Here is a 16,877-nt window from a genome sequence, read left to right on the forward strand (position 1 = left end):
TGTAAAGGCAGGTGTGTTGCCATGTGCAACGACTGTGGCACATTATTGGAGAGATCCCACCAAAAAAGGCTTAAGGATTAACTTCTGCAGGAGTCAAATTTATGTTGGCCTACTGTTAAAAAGCTTGATTTGTGAAAGTATGCATGCAAAAAGGTTTAACTAACTTTAATAAATCAAAATAATTAAACTAATTAAAAGGAAAAGCAGCAGGTCCTCATACACAGAGTATATTGTATATGAGAAGCTGGAATCATGAAATGTTTTTTGCATGAAAAATGATCATAAAACAGCTTCCAATAAATTTGCCAGTGAATCGACTGATTGTTTCAGTTGCACATGTATACTTTCATTGGGTTTTTGTGCACAAAAACGTAGAAAGTGGAAAATGGTATGATATTAGAATACTCAAGTTGTACTTAAATAATTATACTTATAGCAGAGGGATACACAGTAACTGCAATTACAGTAACTATCAGTGGGTACTAAAAAAATAAGAATAAGAAAAATAAGAACATATTGTGGAAATGACAAAAAACAAGAAATCTCCGCTGGTAGGTTTCCATGATTTAAAAAAATTATCCAACGTGAGCGTTCTAGAAAAGCAATGCTAAATCGGTTAAAAACTCTTTAAAGTGTATATTTTAAATGACTTCAAAAACTTTTGAGAGCAAATTTAGATGGGGAGGTTTAAAAAAACATTTATTGTTATTTTCACGTTAATTGTGTAGAGGCATGTACTTCATTCACAAAATAGGAACAGTAAAATTAATCAGACAAGAAAAATATATATGTAGTCTTTTTCTTACATTATCAATATATATATATACACACATTGTAAAATAGGACATTGTAACAAAAAGAAACCAAAATGTCGCAATAAGCAAGTTATGATGAGGCTACATCTGCAAAGTGAGTACAGATGCAAGATGTTTATAGTCTTTAAAAAAATTAGCTGAAATTAGACTGAAATTTTCAAATTCCTTCCTCCGTTTTCACAGCAGTTTTTATGGCTTCATTTATAAGGTTGAGACAGACCAGAGTAAAGCTAATTAAATGAATACTTCACCCCCTAAATGACCATTTGTATATCAATTATTTAGCACGTTTTCTATATGGAATTTGTAAGGAAAACTTTTCTCGCATAAGAATCCAAAAGTGGTGAACTTTTTTTTAATGAATTTAAGTAAAAAAGGGCCATATTTAAAAACAGCAAAACCTTAACATCCTTTTACCAACTCTCATACAACTCATGCAGGATTATCTAAATCTTATGTATCTAGTTGTATGCTCAGCACTTTTAAAAAACACGCATTTGTGCTAAAACGTAACTATCCAAAACACTCCCTAATAGACAGTCTCACTTACAGACAAGTAGCGTGCCTTGGCTGAATGGTTTTAGCAAAAATGCATGAAAAGTACTGAGCAGACGACCGAATAAATGAGATTTGGATTTTACTGCATGAGTTTGTAATTGGATGTATTGATATATTTTTGCTGTGGTTTAACGTAAGCCCCTTTTACTCCAATCCATCAATAATTTTCTGTTTTTGGATTCTTTGTCCACTGTGGAAACATGTAGAAAAAAAAAACAAAAACGTTTTCTTCATGAGCTCAACATAACACGGGGTGAGTAAGTGATATACAAAGTATCATTTGAAGGGTGAAGTCTTCCTTTAAAATACGACGCACCTTGAAATAATTGAAAAAACCCCAATGTCTGATTTAACACCATAATCCCCGTTATCATGGTAAAACACATTTTTACACAAGTTAGGCGCCATGCTTTTGAGCATTAGTGAGACGTTATGTATGTACACAGACATGTAAAAATCTCATGGCTGCACAGAAGCATTTCTCCCAAGACGACGATATTACAAAAGAACACTCAATTAAGCATTACAAAATACACACGCGCACTTTAGTCTCAAGGCCAAACAGCCCAGAGAGAGAATATAGGCAATTTGTAAAACAACAAGACGACAGGTCCAATGTTTCAGAATCAGTGGCCACAGGTAACGAGGGTGAACGAGCCAGGCTCCACAAAGGTGATACAGAAATATTTTTGTCTTTTTTTTTTTAATTAAATGTTTAAGTGTGAGGTTAAAAAAGATCACATGATCTGAACATAACATTGGCTTAGATCATGATCTCTGACAGTAATTCAATCTGTTAAATTGAGATCAAACCACAGTGTGATTCTGATACTTAGCCAGCATGAGCATAATCCATACATGAACAAATGTCCCCCAATCACCTGTTTGTAAAGAGTTCTTATAAATACACTTGGGCTCAAAAGATCAAACATGATTGGAAGGACAAAACGTAAACATAAAGTCCAGAAAACAGGCTTTTAACGCTCCATCATTCGTTCAGATCCCCCCACTGTCCGGTCTGTAGCACATTCAGCACAATGATTACCGACAAACACACCGTACGACACCACTAGCTCACTCCACACGACAGAAACAGCTGTAAACTTTTACATCACTACAGTCGGGTGGGATCTAGTTAGTAGGAGGCTCTTCCAGCGACAGTCAGGGATGTGATCAGACACAGACGTGAGCGATGACAGACATCATTTGCTGGGTCTCCCTCCAATCGGAAAGTTGCATATAGGTAACAAAATCCCTCAAAAAACAGAACCCAATCCTGAACAGCTGTTATTTGGTTATGCTGCCGAAATTGTCCATTCCTTAACGTACCCACATGTGTGCACGCGTCATGAAATCTAATTGAGATACAGATTTTGTTCGCCCCTCTGAGCCACTGTCACATCCCAGATGTTGAACACTGACACAAGACAGTTCACTGTTACACAAGCTGAGGCTCCTTTAACAGTTCAAGGTCACGACACTGAGCTGAATCCCACGTACAGACAGAGTACACAAAGTGACTAGAAGCTGTAGTCGACACCTCGATTTCACATTATGGGTTCAATTCACTTTCGTTTCAAATAAAATCTGGTTATTATAGGAAAGTAATGCATATTAATTGCATGTTGTGATAAGATTTAATTCTGAAGAAAGCTGCACCTGCAAATTAGACTGAAAGTGAATTGAGCCCTGAGCCATGTGTTGATAAAGTTCAGAAAAATCTCTGTCTGAATGAGGGCAGATAACAGGAGCTGTGTCGCCTCCTGCCGGCCAGCACTGGTATTGCAAGGACATCATGACCTGCTACAGGCAGGAGGGACACACAACCTTATAGAAAATATTGCGCCACAACGACTGTTAAATAGAATTTGGTCATGATGACATTGAGCCAGTGAGGTTTAGATAAAGCTAGGATGTTGTAAACACTTCAGAGGTCAGAGCTCCTGACAGGTCAGCCCTTTTTTGGCAATGAGTGTTGGTGTCTGAGCAAAGGCTGAAGCACTAAGCTGTAGAAAAACAGGCTGACATCGCAGGCTAAGAATCACGGATCGACATATGACTCTAAAAGAACTCGTAGTGACGGACGCTGTACATTGCACTGTTTGAAATGCATCTCCCAGATCAAACCGTCCATTTAAAAGCAGCATTTTTTAACATGTGTTGGCCACAAAAAACACATCAAGCTGATTCTTTTAGTTGTTAGTTCTTTAAAAAAAAAAAAGAAAAGACTGCCACTTCAACTGTTACACACATTCACACACAAACAATACGCCATAAATCACATGATCATTCAACATCCGTTAAACCTGGGATGCTTTCTGGGGTATGATTACCAAAAAAAAAAAAAAAAAGCAGCACGTTGTTTGATGGACATTGATAATCTACAAAGTGCAAATGTGCCACCTTGTGCTCTGATATCCAAAATGCAATCCAAAACCCTGCTACAGTCTTCCCTGTTGTGCACTGGTTGCAGTCCGCTAAACCACGCAGAAGAGTCCTCTGTAAGATAGTCCAGGTTTTTCGGTGGGAAACATCCATCTCAAGAAGTTGCGGACCACAGATACGCTCCAAGATTGCGAGTTAAAAATTAAAGACAAAAAAAAAAAAAGCTGTCACACAGGTAAACTGATCCATCTCCTCAGGATGTACTGCCTTTCTAAAAAATAAAAAATGCTCAAAACACACTGCTCCAGCTTGTCCCCCACTCTTCACTGCAGCTTATAAAATGAGTCCAAGTGCACACTGGAAGCTTTTGGCACCAAATGTTTTCTCATTTGAACACTAAAAGTAGGTCATATTTCTTCCAGGATTCTTGAATTTTTTTTTCACCAGCAAGAAATGCTCCACTTGTTAAAAAACAAAACAACACAAACAAATATGTATACAGCTGAATGTTGATGAATGCTGAGTGTTAATGTGGTTGTGTGTGTGTGTGTGTGTGTGTGTGTGTGAGGGCTTGTATCACATGTCTTGTGGGCGCAGGTGTGAGATTTGCTTATGACACTGCATGCCAAAATGCCAATGCCATAAATGCATTACTGTGCTGTGATAGGCAAAAATAAATGCATTTCCATAGTTACTCTGAATGGGTCTGTAGGGATGGGGTTGCGCTGGGAGACTGTTGCCATGGTGACAAACTTAACTGTTGAGTTGCTTAAGGCATCGTATTAGATGACTGAGGAGTTTCTCCTGCGGCAAAGAAGGGAAGAAACAAATGTGATTAGGTACATTACTGTTGATTACACTCTATATTTACATAATTGTGCGACAGTTAAAAAAAAAAAAGGCAGCTGAGTGAGACGGCGGGGCTCCTTTTTTGTTCTGTGGATCTGATTGGTTGTTCTAATGACTGATGTTTGTTCCATCCATCAGCATTTGCAGCAGGCAAAGAAAAGTAACCTTGGATAGTTTGGCTTTTTGTTTGGATTAAAGTTTAGGAGAGAAAAGTAACTAATAACAAATTTGGGTTGAAAAATGTGCTTTTAATTTCATCCAAATCGTAGCATTTTTGTTAGTAACAATTTTGGATGTATTTAAAAGGTATTCTGTGCAGTATTTCTCAAAAGCGATCCCTCTCAAACGTCAATTATGACCCATTATAAGTGTGTTGGTGTGTTGATCTGCAGAGACTCTGCCCTCTGCCTGTGTTTTTGTCTTGTTTTGTTATGTTTGGGACTTCTTTAGCACAGCGTGTAGGTGAGGTCGGGACTTCATAAAAACGTGCTTGACAGTAAGCAGTACGCATCTAAGAGGAGGCTAAAAAAAATCAAGACACAACCACAACCCCTCCCCCCCCAAAAAAAACACACAAATATTGCTAATAAGAGTGAATCTCAGGTGGCTTTCATTTTCATGTTGGCTTGTGATATTGTTTATGGAAGGTAACCAAAAATTGAATACCTATACCTTGTACCTATAACAAAACACATAAGGGAATTCATGGGAATGGAAGCAGTCTATTGTTTTTTGCCAACAGGTTAGTGCAAGTATAAAGTATTATCATAGTACTACCCTCAACTTGCCTTCAACAAAGAGACAGTGATTGCACACAAAAAAAGTCAGAGCTGTACCCAAACTCTCAGACTGACTGAACTCGTATTTACCTGGTTAGGACTCGCTCTCCATGGAGATTGTAATAGTTTCACTTTCAGCTGTGAAGCCAAACAGAAAATGTGTTACAGTGACAGATACCAGACGGATGTTAATATTGCTTCTGTTGGTGAAATATTATCGGCCTTGGTAGAACTCACCTGATTTAAGGGTGTTATTAGCCTGATGGTCTCCGATGTTGTTGGCATGCTGGTCATTGCTCAGGAGGTGATCCTGTGACTCGCTGACGGGGCTCACAGGAACATCAGCAGCACTGGAAACATGCCCATCAAATTAAAAAAAAAAAAAGGAAAATGAGCTGTGCATTCACAACCACTTCAAACACATAAATCCTTTTTAGAGCCTCTTGTCAAATGATATATCTTTTACAACACCGTGATTGATCACCTTTTATTGGGCTCAGGCTGCAGGGTCACCGTGGCCTGCTCTACATCAACGTTGACCAGCCGTGTGGGGAACGTCAGACCATCTCCCTGACTGTCGTGAAGAAAACAGATAGGAGAAACTCATTATCAGGTGCAGTCAGCCTGCAGGTAACACACTGATGCAGCAACAAAGGTAATCTGATATTTAAAAGGAGACTCATTGTTTTTAACCCCCTTTTTTAAGCATGAAAACATCTGTGTCAGATTCATTTAAAAACACTCACAGAATGAATACTTTGCTTGAATCTCAGTAATCCATCTAGCAGAAGCCCAACAATAAATCATCTGTGGTAATTTCTGCATTTGTCTCCATTACCTGGTGAAGACGGGCAGCAGCCAGTACTTCTTCTGGTCTCCAAAGACCTGAGCGATGTTCTTCCGGAAACCCAGAGAGAAGCCGTTCTTATCAGAGCCTGTCCTAAAGACCGGTGCTCTGAACGCCTCTGCAGAGACGGAGAAACGCGGACAGGGGAAGCATGGACAGAAAAGACTGAGGTTATTAAACACGGGAAATTCCATTTGATGAGCGGGGGAAGCAAAAGACTAAAGACAAGAACCTACGGGTGTGTGTCTGTGTGTGTGTGTGAAGTGGTTGCCATTTTCTAATCTGGAAATGAATTTTCTTTTTCATTACACAGCCCCTCCAGGATGTTGTGACGTCACAATTGCAAGGATTCATGCAAATTTAGATTTAACCAATCATATTTTCCATGTGACTTTCGCTAATGATGGCACGCTGCGTAACACTGTGGTGGAACAAAAACACTTTTTTATTGCACAAAACACCTGGAGAATGGCTGACAACATGTAAGAAAAATCCCCACGACCGATGCTGTTGCATCCAGATGAGTTGCACAGGCTGAAAAAAAATCAAGGTAAGTTAGACTAAATATTCATGGTTGGTGACGTTAATGCAGTATGAATCACAAATTCAAAACATACATTCATCTTTCTTCCACATATCCTGGGCCGAGTCGCAGGGATGGCAGGCTGAGCAAAGTTTTCCATATGTCAGTCTTTCCAGCAACACTTTACAGCTCCTCCTGGGGGAGCCCGAGGCTTTCCCTGACCAGATGAGATGTATAATTCCTCCAGTGTGCCCTGAGTTTACCCCAGGGCCTCCTATCAGCTGAATGTGCCCAGGAGGCATCCTGATCAGATGCCCAAACCACCTCAACAGGCCCCTTTTGACCGAGCAGAGGCTCAACTCTGAGCTCCTGACCCAATCTCTAAGGCTACACCCAGCCACCCTGAAGAGGAAACTCATTTCGGCCGCTTGTATCCATGATCTCATTCTTTCCGTCACTACCCAAAGCTCATGACCATAGGTGAGGGTTGCCTTTTGGTTCAGCTCCTCTTCACCACGACAGTCTAATGCAACATCACTACAGACACTGCGCTAAACTGCCAGTCCATCTCACAAGCCATTTCCCTCTTACTCATGAACAAAACCCCAAGACACCTCTGGGGTGACCTCTCTTTATCTCAGTGTGTCACTTCACCCTGAAGAAGGTACAAACTGATAACTGTTGGTGTATTTCAAGTGTTTCTAGCCCTATGAATTAAAGACCTGTCATGGTTTTCAAACCGTCCTGAGTGCCTGGACACGATCTTTTATACCACTGTTTTTTGAAGACCCTGAGATACTTGAATTCCTTTGCTTTGGGCAGTAAATCTCTCACAACCCAGAAGGGCCAATCCCCGGTTTTCCATCAAAGTCAGGACTGTGCAGTTTTATTCTCACTGGAACAAGTTGATTGAATTATACAAAAAAAAAGCAGTTTTTGCAGTTTGCTCACCTTTCACTTGCACTCGCAACTTAATTGCCAAAAATCCCCAACAACTAAATACATTGTAATACGCATCCCATTTTAAAAAAACTAAAAGTAGCTGTGACATCAGCAATTTTAGGCCGTAAAAACTTCAAGAACAGACCACAAGATTCTGGAGGGACTGTTTACAAATGTACTATTATAACACTGCTGAAAACTGCTTCAAAATAAAGTGCAATACTTGTGTTTTTGAACTGGTTAAATAACAGCTGTTGAATGTGTGTGCTTGTTACCTATAGTGGACCTGTTCTTCCCTACAAGCCACAGGTGGTAGCTGAAGAGGGAGAGAATACTGATGCAGAACATGGCCGCCACAAAAAAGAGAAACAAGACATGGAATTTGGCGTGAGTGTCTGGCAGCTCATTCTGGGGAAGAGACGGGACAAAAGGAGAGCGAGAGAGGAATCAGTAAAAGAAAATTCACATTTGGGATATCTACGGAAAGAAAGACAGAAGACAGAGAGAGAATGGAAGAAAGAAAAAGAGCAATAAAGAGAAATATGAAGGCTGTCATGTGAACCACGTCACTTCACGCACATCACGACAAAAACCATGGCAACGATGGTGATGCACTGCAACACTAAAGGCTTTGGAGGATAGCTGGGTTACCTTTGGGCAGTTCTCTGCCGATTTCCTCCGGCAAAGCTTTAGTACAAACAGAAACAAGACTGGTTAGCAACACCAGGAGAGAACAGGTGGGAGGGGAGGAAGCGCTTGGAAATCAGCGGGCAAATACAAGTGAAGGTCAAATGAGGTGAGAGGGGGAGAAAAATGAAAGAAAGAGAGTGGGTGAATGTGCGAAGTGTGCCAAGAATGGAGAACAAAGGGATGAAAGAGGAAAAAAAGAGGGGAAACTGAAGTGGAATGGCTGCAAAAACAAAAAAAAAAAAAAGAAAGGAGGTGTTTGCGCCCGCATGAGTGTGGGGTGACTGATGGTTCTGATAGTGGAGAGGGAGACAGAAAAGAGAGAGATCAGAGAACAATGACCCAGTGTGCAAGAACCGGGGATAACAGAAGGGGGATACAGAGAGGGGGTCGGAGGGCGAAGGGTGAGAGAGGACAGAGAAAACAGAGGAGTGGTACAGCTCAGCACCATGCACAACTCAAGAGGATGCTCATCCAGGCTCTGACATGCAGCCGAATCTGCATCCTCTGCAGCATCACACACATTCACATTCGGAGCACGCTGTTACTCACTGTCCAGAACTTTATGAAATATTGCAGAACGGTGGCTGCAATGAACAAACAGTACACCAGCGAGTAAGCCAGGAAGAGGATGAAAAACTTGTAGTTGGAGAATCCGACGCAGTTGTTCACCCTGGAGACACACAAACACGCAGAGGTCAGGTTTGACATCACTTCCTCTCAGAGATCATATCAGCCTGAACTTTCAAAAAGGTGGAGGCTTTGTGCTGCTTTTACTCAGTAGTTTGCTCTCTTTAGTCCAAGCCAGAGTGGAAAACTCTGTTTCTTTTTTTTTTTTTTTTTAAGTTGGTTAATCAAGGCTTGAGAACAAGATCCAAGTGGATAATTATGTCAAATTTTAACAGTTTTGGCAACATGTCATGCTGCGAGATGAGCCAATATTCCAACAAACTTCATTTAAAACAACCTTGGTATTTGTAACATTAAATGCTACAAAGCAAGAAAGAGCAAATGAAGATATCTCAGTGAGCATCAGTTCAGAAAGCAGTTTGCTCTTGGTTGACTGTGTTAAGATCTGCAGCGTGAAAAAAGACTGGCAATCAGATCTGTCGTCTCGTGCTCATAAACTTGCATGGAGCAACTGAAAACCACTTAAAATGCAGATAGACTGTGCTAGACGTAGCCACAGTGATGCCACCCATTCATTTGTAGACCCACATTTTGAATAGGACTGCAACTAATGATTATATTTATCATTAACTAATCTGCCGATTATTTTCATAATCAAGTAACTGATACATGATTAGTCTTTAAAATGTATGTAAAAATAATGTGAAAAAATGCTCATAACGATATCCCAGAACCCAAAGTGACTGACCCCCGTGCAGTTGTCATGAGGGGGTAAATCAGCTAGAGACCAATTCTTTATTTTCTACCAGGCTGTAAACATTTTTTTTTTTTTTTTTACAGCTGAAAGTTGGGCATTTTAACATGGGAGTCTCTGGAGCTGCAACATTAACAAAAATTAGTTGTTAACTATTACATTTATCACTATTTCATTTGATGATCAATTAATTGGTTGCAGCATTTTTTAAGGAAATAATACAGGAAAAAAAAATCTGATTCCAGCCTCCTAAATGTGATTTTTTTTTCTGGTTCCTTTAGTCCTCGATGACAGTAAACTAGATATTTTTGGGTTGTTGCCAAAACAAGGCATTTGAGCATTGTGGCCTTTTGGGGAACACTGCCATACTGACATTTTCTAGACCAAATAACTATTAATGGAGAAAATAAATGACAGATTAATTGACAATAAAAATAATCGGTAGTTGCAGCCCTAACTGGTTCGCCTTTGGAGCCAGCCTCACGTGGCCGTTTCAGGAAATGCAGTTTTCAGCACTTCTGCACTGGCTTCATTTTTCAGCCCCTGCAACTAAAACGAGTGACATTTAACAGCTTGATAAGCCAGCTGCTAATATACTTGGCATGATGTGCTAACTATCCCAACAGAGGCGGGTAAAAATATGAATAAAATGTGAGATGTCATATGTACAGCATATCTCTGTTTATCAGGTCTTACATACCAGGGACAATGGTGATCCATTTTCAGCACACACCTGCCACAAACACAACAAGAGAACAGATAAAGGAGAGGAAAGATGAAATAAACACAAGAAAAAAAATCGACATTAAAGGGTGAGAGACAAGTGAAAGGATGAATCATAGTTTGTGGTCAATGAACGCTGTTTTCTTACATATCGCACGCGGAGCAGTGATGACACCGGTCTGGTTTGATAACTTGACAGCGGTCACAGTAACGGATTGCTGCATCGTGTCGACATAACAGATTCTTGTTATTTAACAGCTCAAACACAGACGTGCAAACACAATATACTCACACATTCACATTTAGAAACACACACACACACAGGCGTACCTCCGGCTCCTGTGCGGGTGTACAGAGGCACACTGGTGGCGGCTCTCCATAGGATCTCTTGCTGGGACTCTGGCCTCTCTTCCTTCTCATAACGCTCCTTCTCAGCCTTGGGAAGGCAGAACTAAAGTAAAAAAAAAAAAAAAAAAGCAGATTTTATATGTCAACAGGGGATTACAGACATGCAGACAGAGTGGGCTTGTTTTGGAGTCATTGTACCTCTTTGGAGGGGTTGGCAGGCTGAGTGAAGATGGTCTTCCAGTAAGACCATACAAACATGATGAAAGAGAGGTGGAAGAAGATCAGGTAGACAACTGGAGGGAGACATAAGGCAAAACGTCAGGACCTGCAGCATACAGTCGGATTTGTGCACTTACTGGAACAAGAGCATTAATAGGTTGATATAAGGAACTGCTGCTATCACTTCGTCTATGTGGAGACACTGTACATCTACATATTAAATTAATGAGAGAGGGATGCTGAATGAGGAGCTCAGCATCGACATCAGCACTTTGAGAGAGAGCACGTTTTCTGTGCCAGCTTTTTTTTTCTTTAAGATAAGTGTACAGAGCATAATTCACCGGACCAGATTATCCCAATACAGACCGAACCAACTCAGTTTTGCAAATTTCCATTAACAATTTATCATACAAAAATGAAGGTGATTAACCCAAACTCTTACCCTTCTCTCCTATACTGGGGATGGTGACTGTAAGAGAAAAAACAGAAAACAAATACGTTAGATAAAGATGAAACAGTCACCGAAAAAGGGATAGTTATACACTAACATTCAAATTAGTGATTATACATCTGACAGAAAGCTTTACGAACGCCATCCAGACCTCTCAGGCCTTCTGGGACAGGTTTCATGTCCCTAGGATCAAAGGATCAAGACTGAACATGTGGAAGCAGTGTTTAGTTTTGATGCACCACATATGTGGAACAAACCTCCTGACAGCTGCAGGTCCACTGCAACTCTCACTTCCTGCAAATCAAGGATTAGGGCTTTTCTCTCTGCCGCTGCCTTTAATCAAATGAAATATTTATTCATGTCTTACACTGCACTGTAACTTTTTTTTTTAAAAATTATATCCGTCTTAGTCATGTTTTGGCTTGGTTTTTCTTCTCTTTATTCAAACTGCATGTAAATGTCCTTGTATAATTATTTCTTTTGCACTATGTTGAGCAATTGTATGTAGAGCAATTTCACTTTTGCCAGAACATTACCATAAAGTAAATATATCTAGTCCAGTGGTTGGGTGTAGCCCCTGTTGGGCCTCAAGATAAATTTACGAGTAGGAAGGTAACAATTAAGTGAACAATTGATGAGTTAACTCGACTGTTAAATTACTCACCAACTAATCTAATAATCAGTGTTCCCTGACATTTTCATGGAGAAATTTCATAACTTTTCCATGACTTTTTGAAGACCAGTAATACATTTTCCACGACCTTTCCAAATGTGTAAAACAAACACTGCTCTATCTTAAAGACATGGCAGGTTATAATTTTAAGGTAAGGTAAGGTATGGAAACTTTGGGATTCATGGCCCTACAAAATAAAAAAATAATAAATAATTTGCCGTTATGTTACATTAAGTGGAAGGTCATCGGCAGAAGATTACTGTGACGGTTAATTTCATTACACACAACAACGTTCTATAACTTTTTTAAAAGTTTCAAGGACTTCAGTAATTCCATGACTTTATCAGACCTGGAAAATGAAATGTCCAAATTTGAATGACTTCTCCAGGTTCCCCATAACTGTGGGTACCTTGGATAACTGATTAGTTGGACTAAGTAATTTTTAAGAAAAAAAAAAGCCAAAAATCTCTGCTTCTAGCTTCTTAAATGTGAATATTTTCTTTTCTTTTTTTCTTTTCTTTTTAAGAAACACTGATTGGCTTTTTAATTTTTTTTTCTTTTTTTTTTTTTTTTTTTTTTTTTACAAATTTGTGGTGTTTTAAGGACCAAAATTAAACAACATTGATTAATTGAGGAAATTACAAATAATTAATTGTCATTAAAAATAACTGTTTTTGCAGTTCTGTTTAAAAGTCATGGAATGCTTAAATGAATAAAAATAAAACAAAGCAGATACAAAGTTCTGTTGAAAACCCATTTCTCTAGTTGACAAAAATTTTTCACTTCAAGCCGCCTTCAGTAGCTGTTTTGAAGCTTTCGGAAAATTGTTTTTAATATCCATTAATTTGACCTCATTAATGACTTCTGGTCTACCTCGTGAGCAGATTACTTCCTCAACTACTGTTTACAAGGTCAAAGATGAAGTTTCAGTCTTGGATTACGGGCCATTGTTCGAGGAAAAAAGACAGAAAAATGGGAAAGCAAAAATTAAAAATGGACACATCTGCTGAAGTAAAACTAACTTTCACTTTTAACTTTTTTTTTGTCAGTGTTATTCCCCTTGAAAAACACTGCTTATGTTCACCTTTTCAGGCACCTAAAATCCTTTAATTGAAACTAATTGGGAAAGAAAAATCGCTGCTTGTATGTCATGAGCACACCCCGGCCAAATAATCCGCAGGGTGGGGATCAAACAAAGATACTGCCTTCTGTTAAGGAGTCACAAACCACATTTATACGAAAGTGCACCAAATTAACGCCAAATCTTGTGTGGGTTTCTGTGACATCCAAGAAGTTTAGGAACTGAATTACACAAGTTACATCATTCACAGTTTAATTAATTTTGTTTCTCGTTTTAGAAACAATGCCCCAACGTTTTATCTTGATACAAAAACTCAAATGAAATCAACATGTGACCCGTGTCAACTAATTACCGGTAGTCTGGGGAAGTATGCATCTGGTCAGCCAGCCAAATACCGTTTAGTTGGCGTTTTAATTCTCCATCCAGACTCCATTGAGCTCGACAAAAAACAGCAGAGACGAGACGGGCAGCGATATTAACATCACGGTTAAAGTTTTTACCTCTCCAAAACACGTTTCCCATTTAAATAATGTCACGTAAAGCGATGGCAGCGAACACATAATTAGCTGTATCTAGATTTGGACAGGCTTGCCAACACCATTGTTAAACTGCAGTCCATTTACTTCCTGCTGGCCAGCAGCAGCAGCAGCAGCTGTATGTTTGTGTGGACAGCTCAGTGAAAACACCGGCCGTTTTAAAGGCTCCACAGGGGCTACGGACGGCGGCAGGACGACTACTTACATATACAAAGCTCCAACACGTACGCGTAATACGACCAGCAGACGACCAGGGCGATAAAAATCACAGGTATCCATGCTAAACCCCGTTGACAGCATCTCAGTACGTGTGTGGGCGCCATCTTTCTCCCTCTACTGGGGAAAAGGGAGTGTCGATGTGTGACGTCACACAGCAAAATGACACTGGAGGTCTGAAAATATTTTGGGAATTTAAGTCAGATTTGAAGTGTAGTTTTGTAGTTTTCAACTTTATGAACGCAGTTTGGACATGCATGTATAACGATGTCATTCTTTATATATGTATATATAACATACATATTACATACATACGTAGCCTATCATACACGACATCTTTATACACACGTCCAAACTGCATTTAGGAAGTTTAAAACTACACCTAAAATCTGACCAGAATAGTGACAAATTAGTGTTTGCAAATGTTATGATTTTGATGGGAAGTTCTCAAATGTTTTTTTATTGCTGTTGTTGTTATTTATTCTTTATTCTTGGCAGATTTTTTTGTTTGTGTATTTGTTTTTTTTTCCTCTTTTTATGGGTAATTTTACAGTTTTTGCTGCGGTTTCATCGGTCTTGACAGACATTGCTGTCAGATAGGCTTTTCATTTCTATGGATTTTTATTTTCGGCCGCTTTTTTGCGGTTTCTGTCATGTATTTAATGTACTTTTAGCCCGTATAAATGTGAATACGGGACATTGACAATGTGAAAGGGCTTTATAAATAAAATGCCGTTTTTATAAAGAAAATATTAATGACTTTGCATATTTCATAAACTCCATAAAAGTGGATTTAGCAATAAAGTTTTGACAAAAAAAGGTCTGGAACATCTGTGGTCTGGAAAGTCACGAATTCATGGGTTGGATTTTTTTTTTTTTTCAACGGCTTTTTAATACTTTAAAAACGTGGGACAGGTTGGACTAAGGTGTCGTATAAAACTCATAAGCCTATTTAGTTATTAATTTATAAAGCGGAAGTTTATTTAGGGGGTGTAACTAACTTTAAGCCTGCCCTTATAATAGATCCATGCTCGGGACTACATAAAAGGAAGTTACCTCGACACCAGGAAGCCATCACAGGACCCGTTTGCACTTTGGACTATATTACCTCCGTTTATTTCTAGACTTGGCTATTACACAAGTGGACCGTAAATTACCTGGAGGTTGAGGCCAACTGTCAAAGTGCTTTGAACTATTTTAAAAACAGCGGCAATAACTTTCATTGAGATGCATTTGGAGACATATTTGTCGCGCATCGGGTTCGCGGGCCCAGCTGAGCCCAGCCTGGAGGTGCTGCGGTCGCTTCACACCTGTCACCTGCTGTCGGTGCCGTTTGAGAACCTCACGGTGCACAGCGGCGGACGGGTCCAACTTGATCTTTCTCTTCTATACGACAAAATAGTAAACCAGCGCCGAGGTGGTTTCTGCTTTGAGAATAACGGTCTCTTCTCCTGGCTGCTGTCCGAACTGGGCTTCCAGGTGACTCTGCTCTCAGGTCAGGTGAAAAATGCAATCACGTGTCGTTACGGGCCGCCTTTTGACCATCTGACCCTCATGGTGAACCTTGATGGACAGCGCTGGCTGTGCGACGTCGGGTTTGGTGCTGCAGGTTTTAGTGCACCTCTTTCACTGGAGACCAGTGGCCCCCAGGAGCAGGGCCACAGAGTGTACCGCATTAGAGAGCATGTGGGGATGCATTTTCTGGAGTGGCAGCAGGAGGAGAACAGAGGGGCAGATGGAGACTGGGTAGAGCTCTACAAGTTCACCCTTGAACCTCGGTGTCTGGGAGACTTTGCTGAGAGGTGCGAGTATCACCAGCGCTCCCCCTGCTCCCTCTTCTTCTGCAAGTCTCTCTGCACCATCTTAAAACCAGGTGGGAGGGTCAGCTACACTGGCCACAAACTGACCACTACTACATTTCCAACAGAGGGCACACAGGGAGTGGTGGAAACCACAACCAGGGATCTTAAGGATGAGGAGATACCTGGTGTGCTAGCAGAGGAATTTGGAGTTGTATTGAATTCTCCACTCATACCGAAGGATGAGAAAATCACACCACCGCCAATCATGTATTGATCACACTTCCACATGGGATATCCTCAATAGGCTTGAAGAAAAGAACACTTAGGACATCTATCTGATTTGCCTGATGTGGGTCTAGTACTGAAACATCACTAATAAAAGTGATATTGCAAGTTAGACAGTGTGTGTATTCCTTTTGCATATCCTCAAAAGGCAAAATGTTAAAAATGTATCTCCTCATTGAGATGACCATATCTCTCAAGACTATATCTCAGAGATGCTTGTAGTTTATGAACCAATAAGGCCCCTCAGATTGTCTGAATGCTCTTTTTTAGCTGTTTCACAGAGTAGAACTAAAACATTTGTTTGAAAGGTGCTATATAAATACATTTGATTGATTTATTCGAAGGTGTTCTTGAAATGTCACGTTCACGAGAATGTGACAGATGCAAGGTCACCTTGACCTTTGGCCACCAAATCACCACTTCATCCACTTGGGCTTCATTGTTAAGCCCAAGGAGATGTTTGTGCCAAATTTAATGAAATTGCCTCAAGGCGTTCTCAAGGTATCTTGTTAACGTGAATGAGACAGACAAGGTCATGGGGACTTTTGACCTATAACCACAAAAGTCTAAACAGTTCGTCATTGAGTCCGGTGGACATTTGCACTAAATTTGAAAAATTCACTTAAGATGTTCTTGAGATATCGTGTTCATGAGTATGGGACGGTACAGACACATAAACATAATGCCTCTGGCCAAGACACATAATAACTGCAACTCTCAAATCAACCTGTTAAACAGCCAAATATACAGCACTTGTCTCGAAAACATATGCAA

At 40.0% G+C, this 16,877-nt stretch overlaps 2 protein-coding genes across 2 annotated transcripts; one reads left to right on the plus strand and one right to left on the minus strand.

The window, feature by feature from the left end:
- Positions 1-684: 684 nt before the first annotated feature.
- LOC121960450 (palmitoyltransferase ZDHHC20-B-like) lies at positions 685-14,131 on the minus strand. The gene is made up of 13 exons (XM_042510136.1): positions 14,006-14,131; positions 11,502-11,528; positions 11,039-11,133; positions 10,823-10,943; positions 10,641-10,710; positions 10,470-10,502; positions 8,938-9,058; positions 7,974-8,106; positions 6,225-6,351; positions 5,871-5,960; positions 5,624-5,736; positions 5,477-5,524; positions 685-4,562 (listed from the first exon to the last, which is right to left on the minus strand). Exons 1-12 carry the CDS (start codon positions 14,121-14,123, stop codon positions 5,481-5,483), a joined length of 1,092 nt encoding a protein of 363 aa, XP_042366070.1. The 5' UTR covers positions 14,124-14,131; the 3' UTR covers positions 685-4,562; positions 5,477-5,480.
- Positions 14,132-15,078: 947 nt separating this feature from the next.
- LOC121960593 (arylamine N-acetyltransferase, pineal gland isozyme NAT-10-like) lies at positions 15,079-16,820 on the plus strand. The gene has a single exon (XM_042510376.1). The coding sequence runs from the start codon at positions 15,244-15,246 to the stop codon at positions 16,090-16,092; it is 849 nt and encodes a 282-aa protein (XP_042366310.1). The 5' UTR covers positions 15,079-15,243; the 3' UTR covers positions 16,093-16,820.
- The last annotated feature ends 57 nt before the right edge of the window (positions 16,821-16,877 follow it).

Source organism: Plectropomus leopardus, chromosome 21, assembly GCF_008729295.1.
Source record: "Plectropomus leopardus isolate mb chromosome 21, YSFRI_Pleo_2.0, whole genome shotgun sequence".
NCBI lineage: Eukaryota > Metazoa > Chordata > Actinopteri > Perciformes > Serranidae > Plectropomus > Plectropomus leopardus.

Coding starts and splice junctions, on each gene's coding strand:
- LOC121960593 (XM_042510376.1), top strand. CDS start 15,244: ATGCATTTGGAGACATATTTGTCGCGCATCGGGTTCGCGGGCCCAGCT.
- LOC121960450 (XM_042510136.1), bottom strand. CDS start 14,123: ATGGCGCCCACACACGTACTGAGATGCTGTCAACGGGGTTTAGCATGG. Junction 10,944..11,038: donor CTGCCAACCCCTCCAAAGAG/GTACAATGACTC, acceptor TTTTTACTTTAG/TTCTGCCTTCCCAAGGCTGA. Junction 6,352..7,973: donor GAAGAACAGGTCCACTATAG/GTAACAAGCACA, acceptor CCGTCTCTGCAG/AGGCGTTCAGAGCACCGGTC.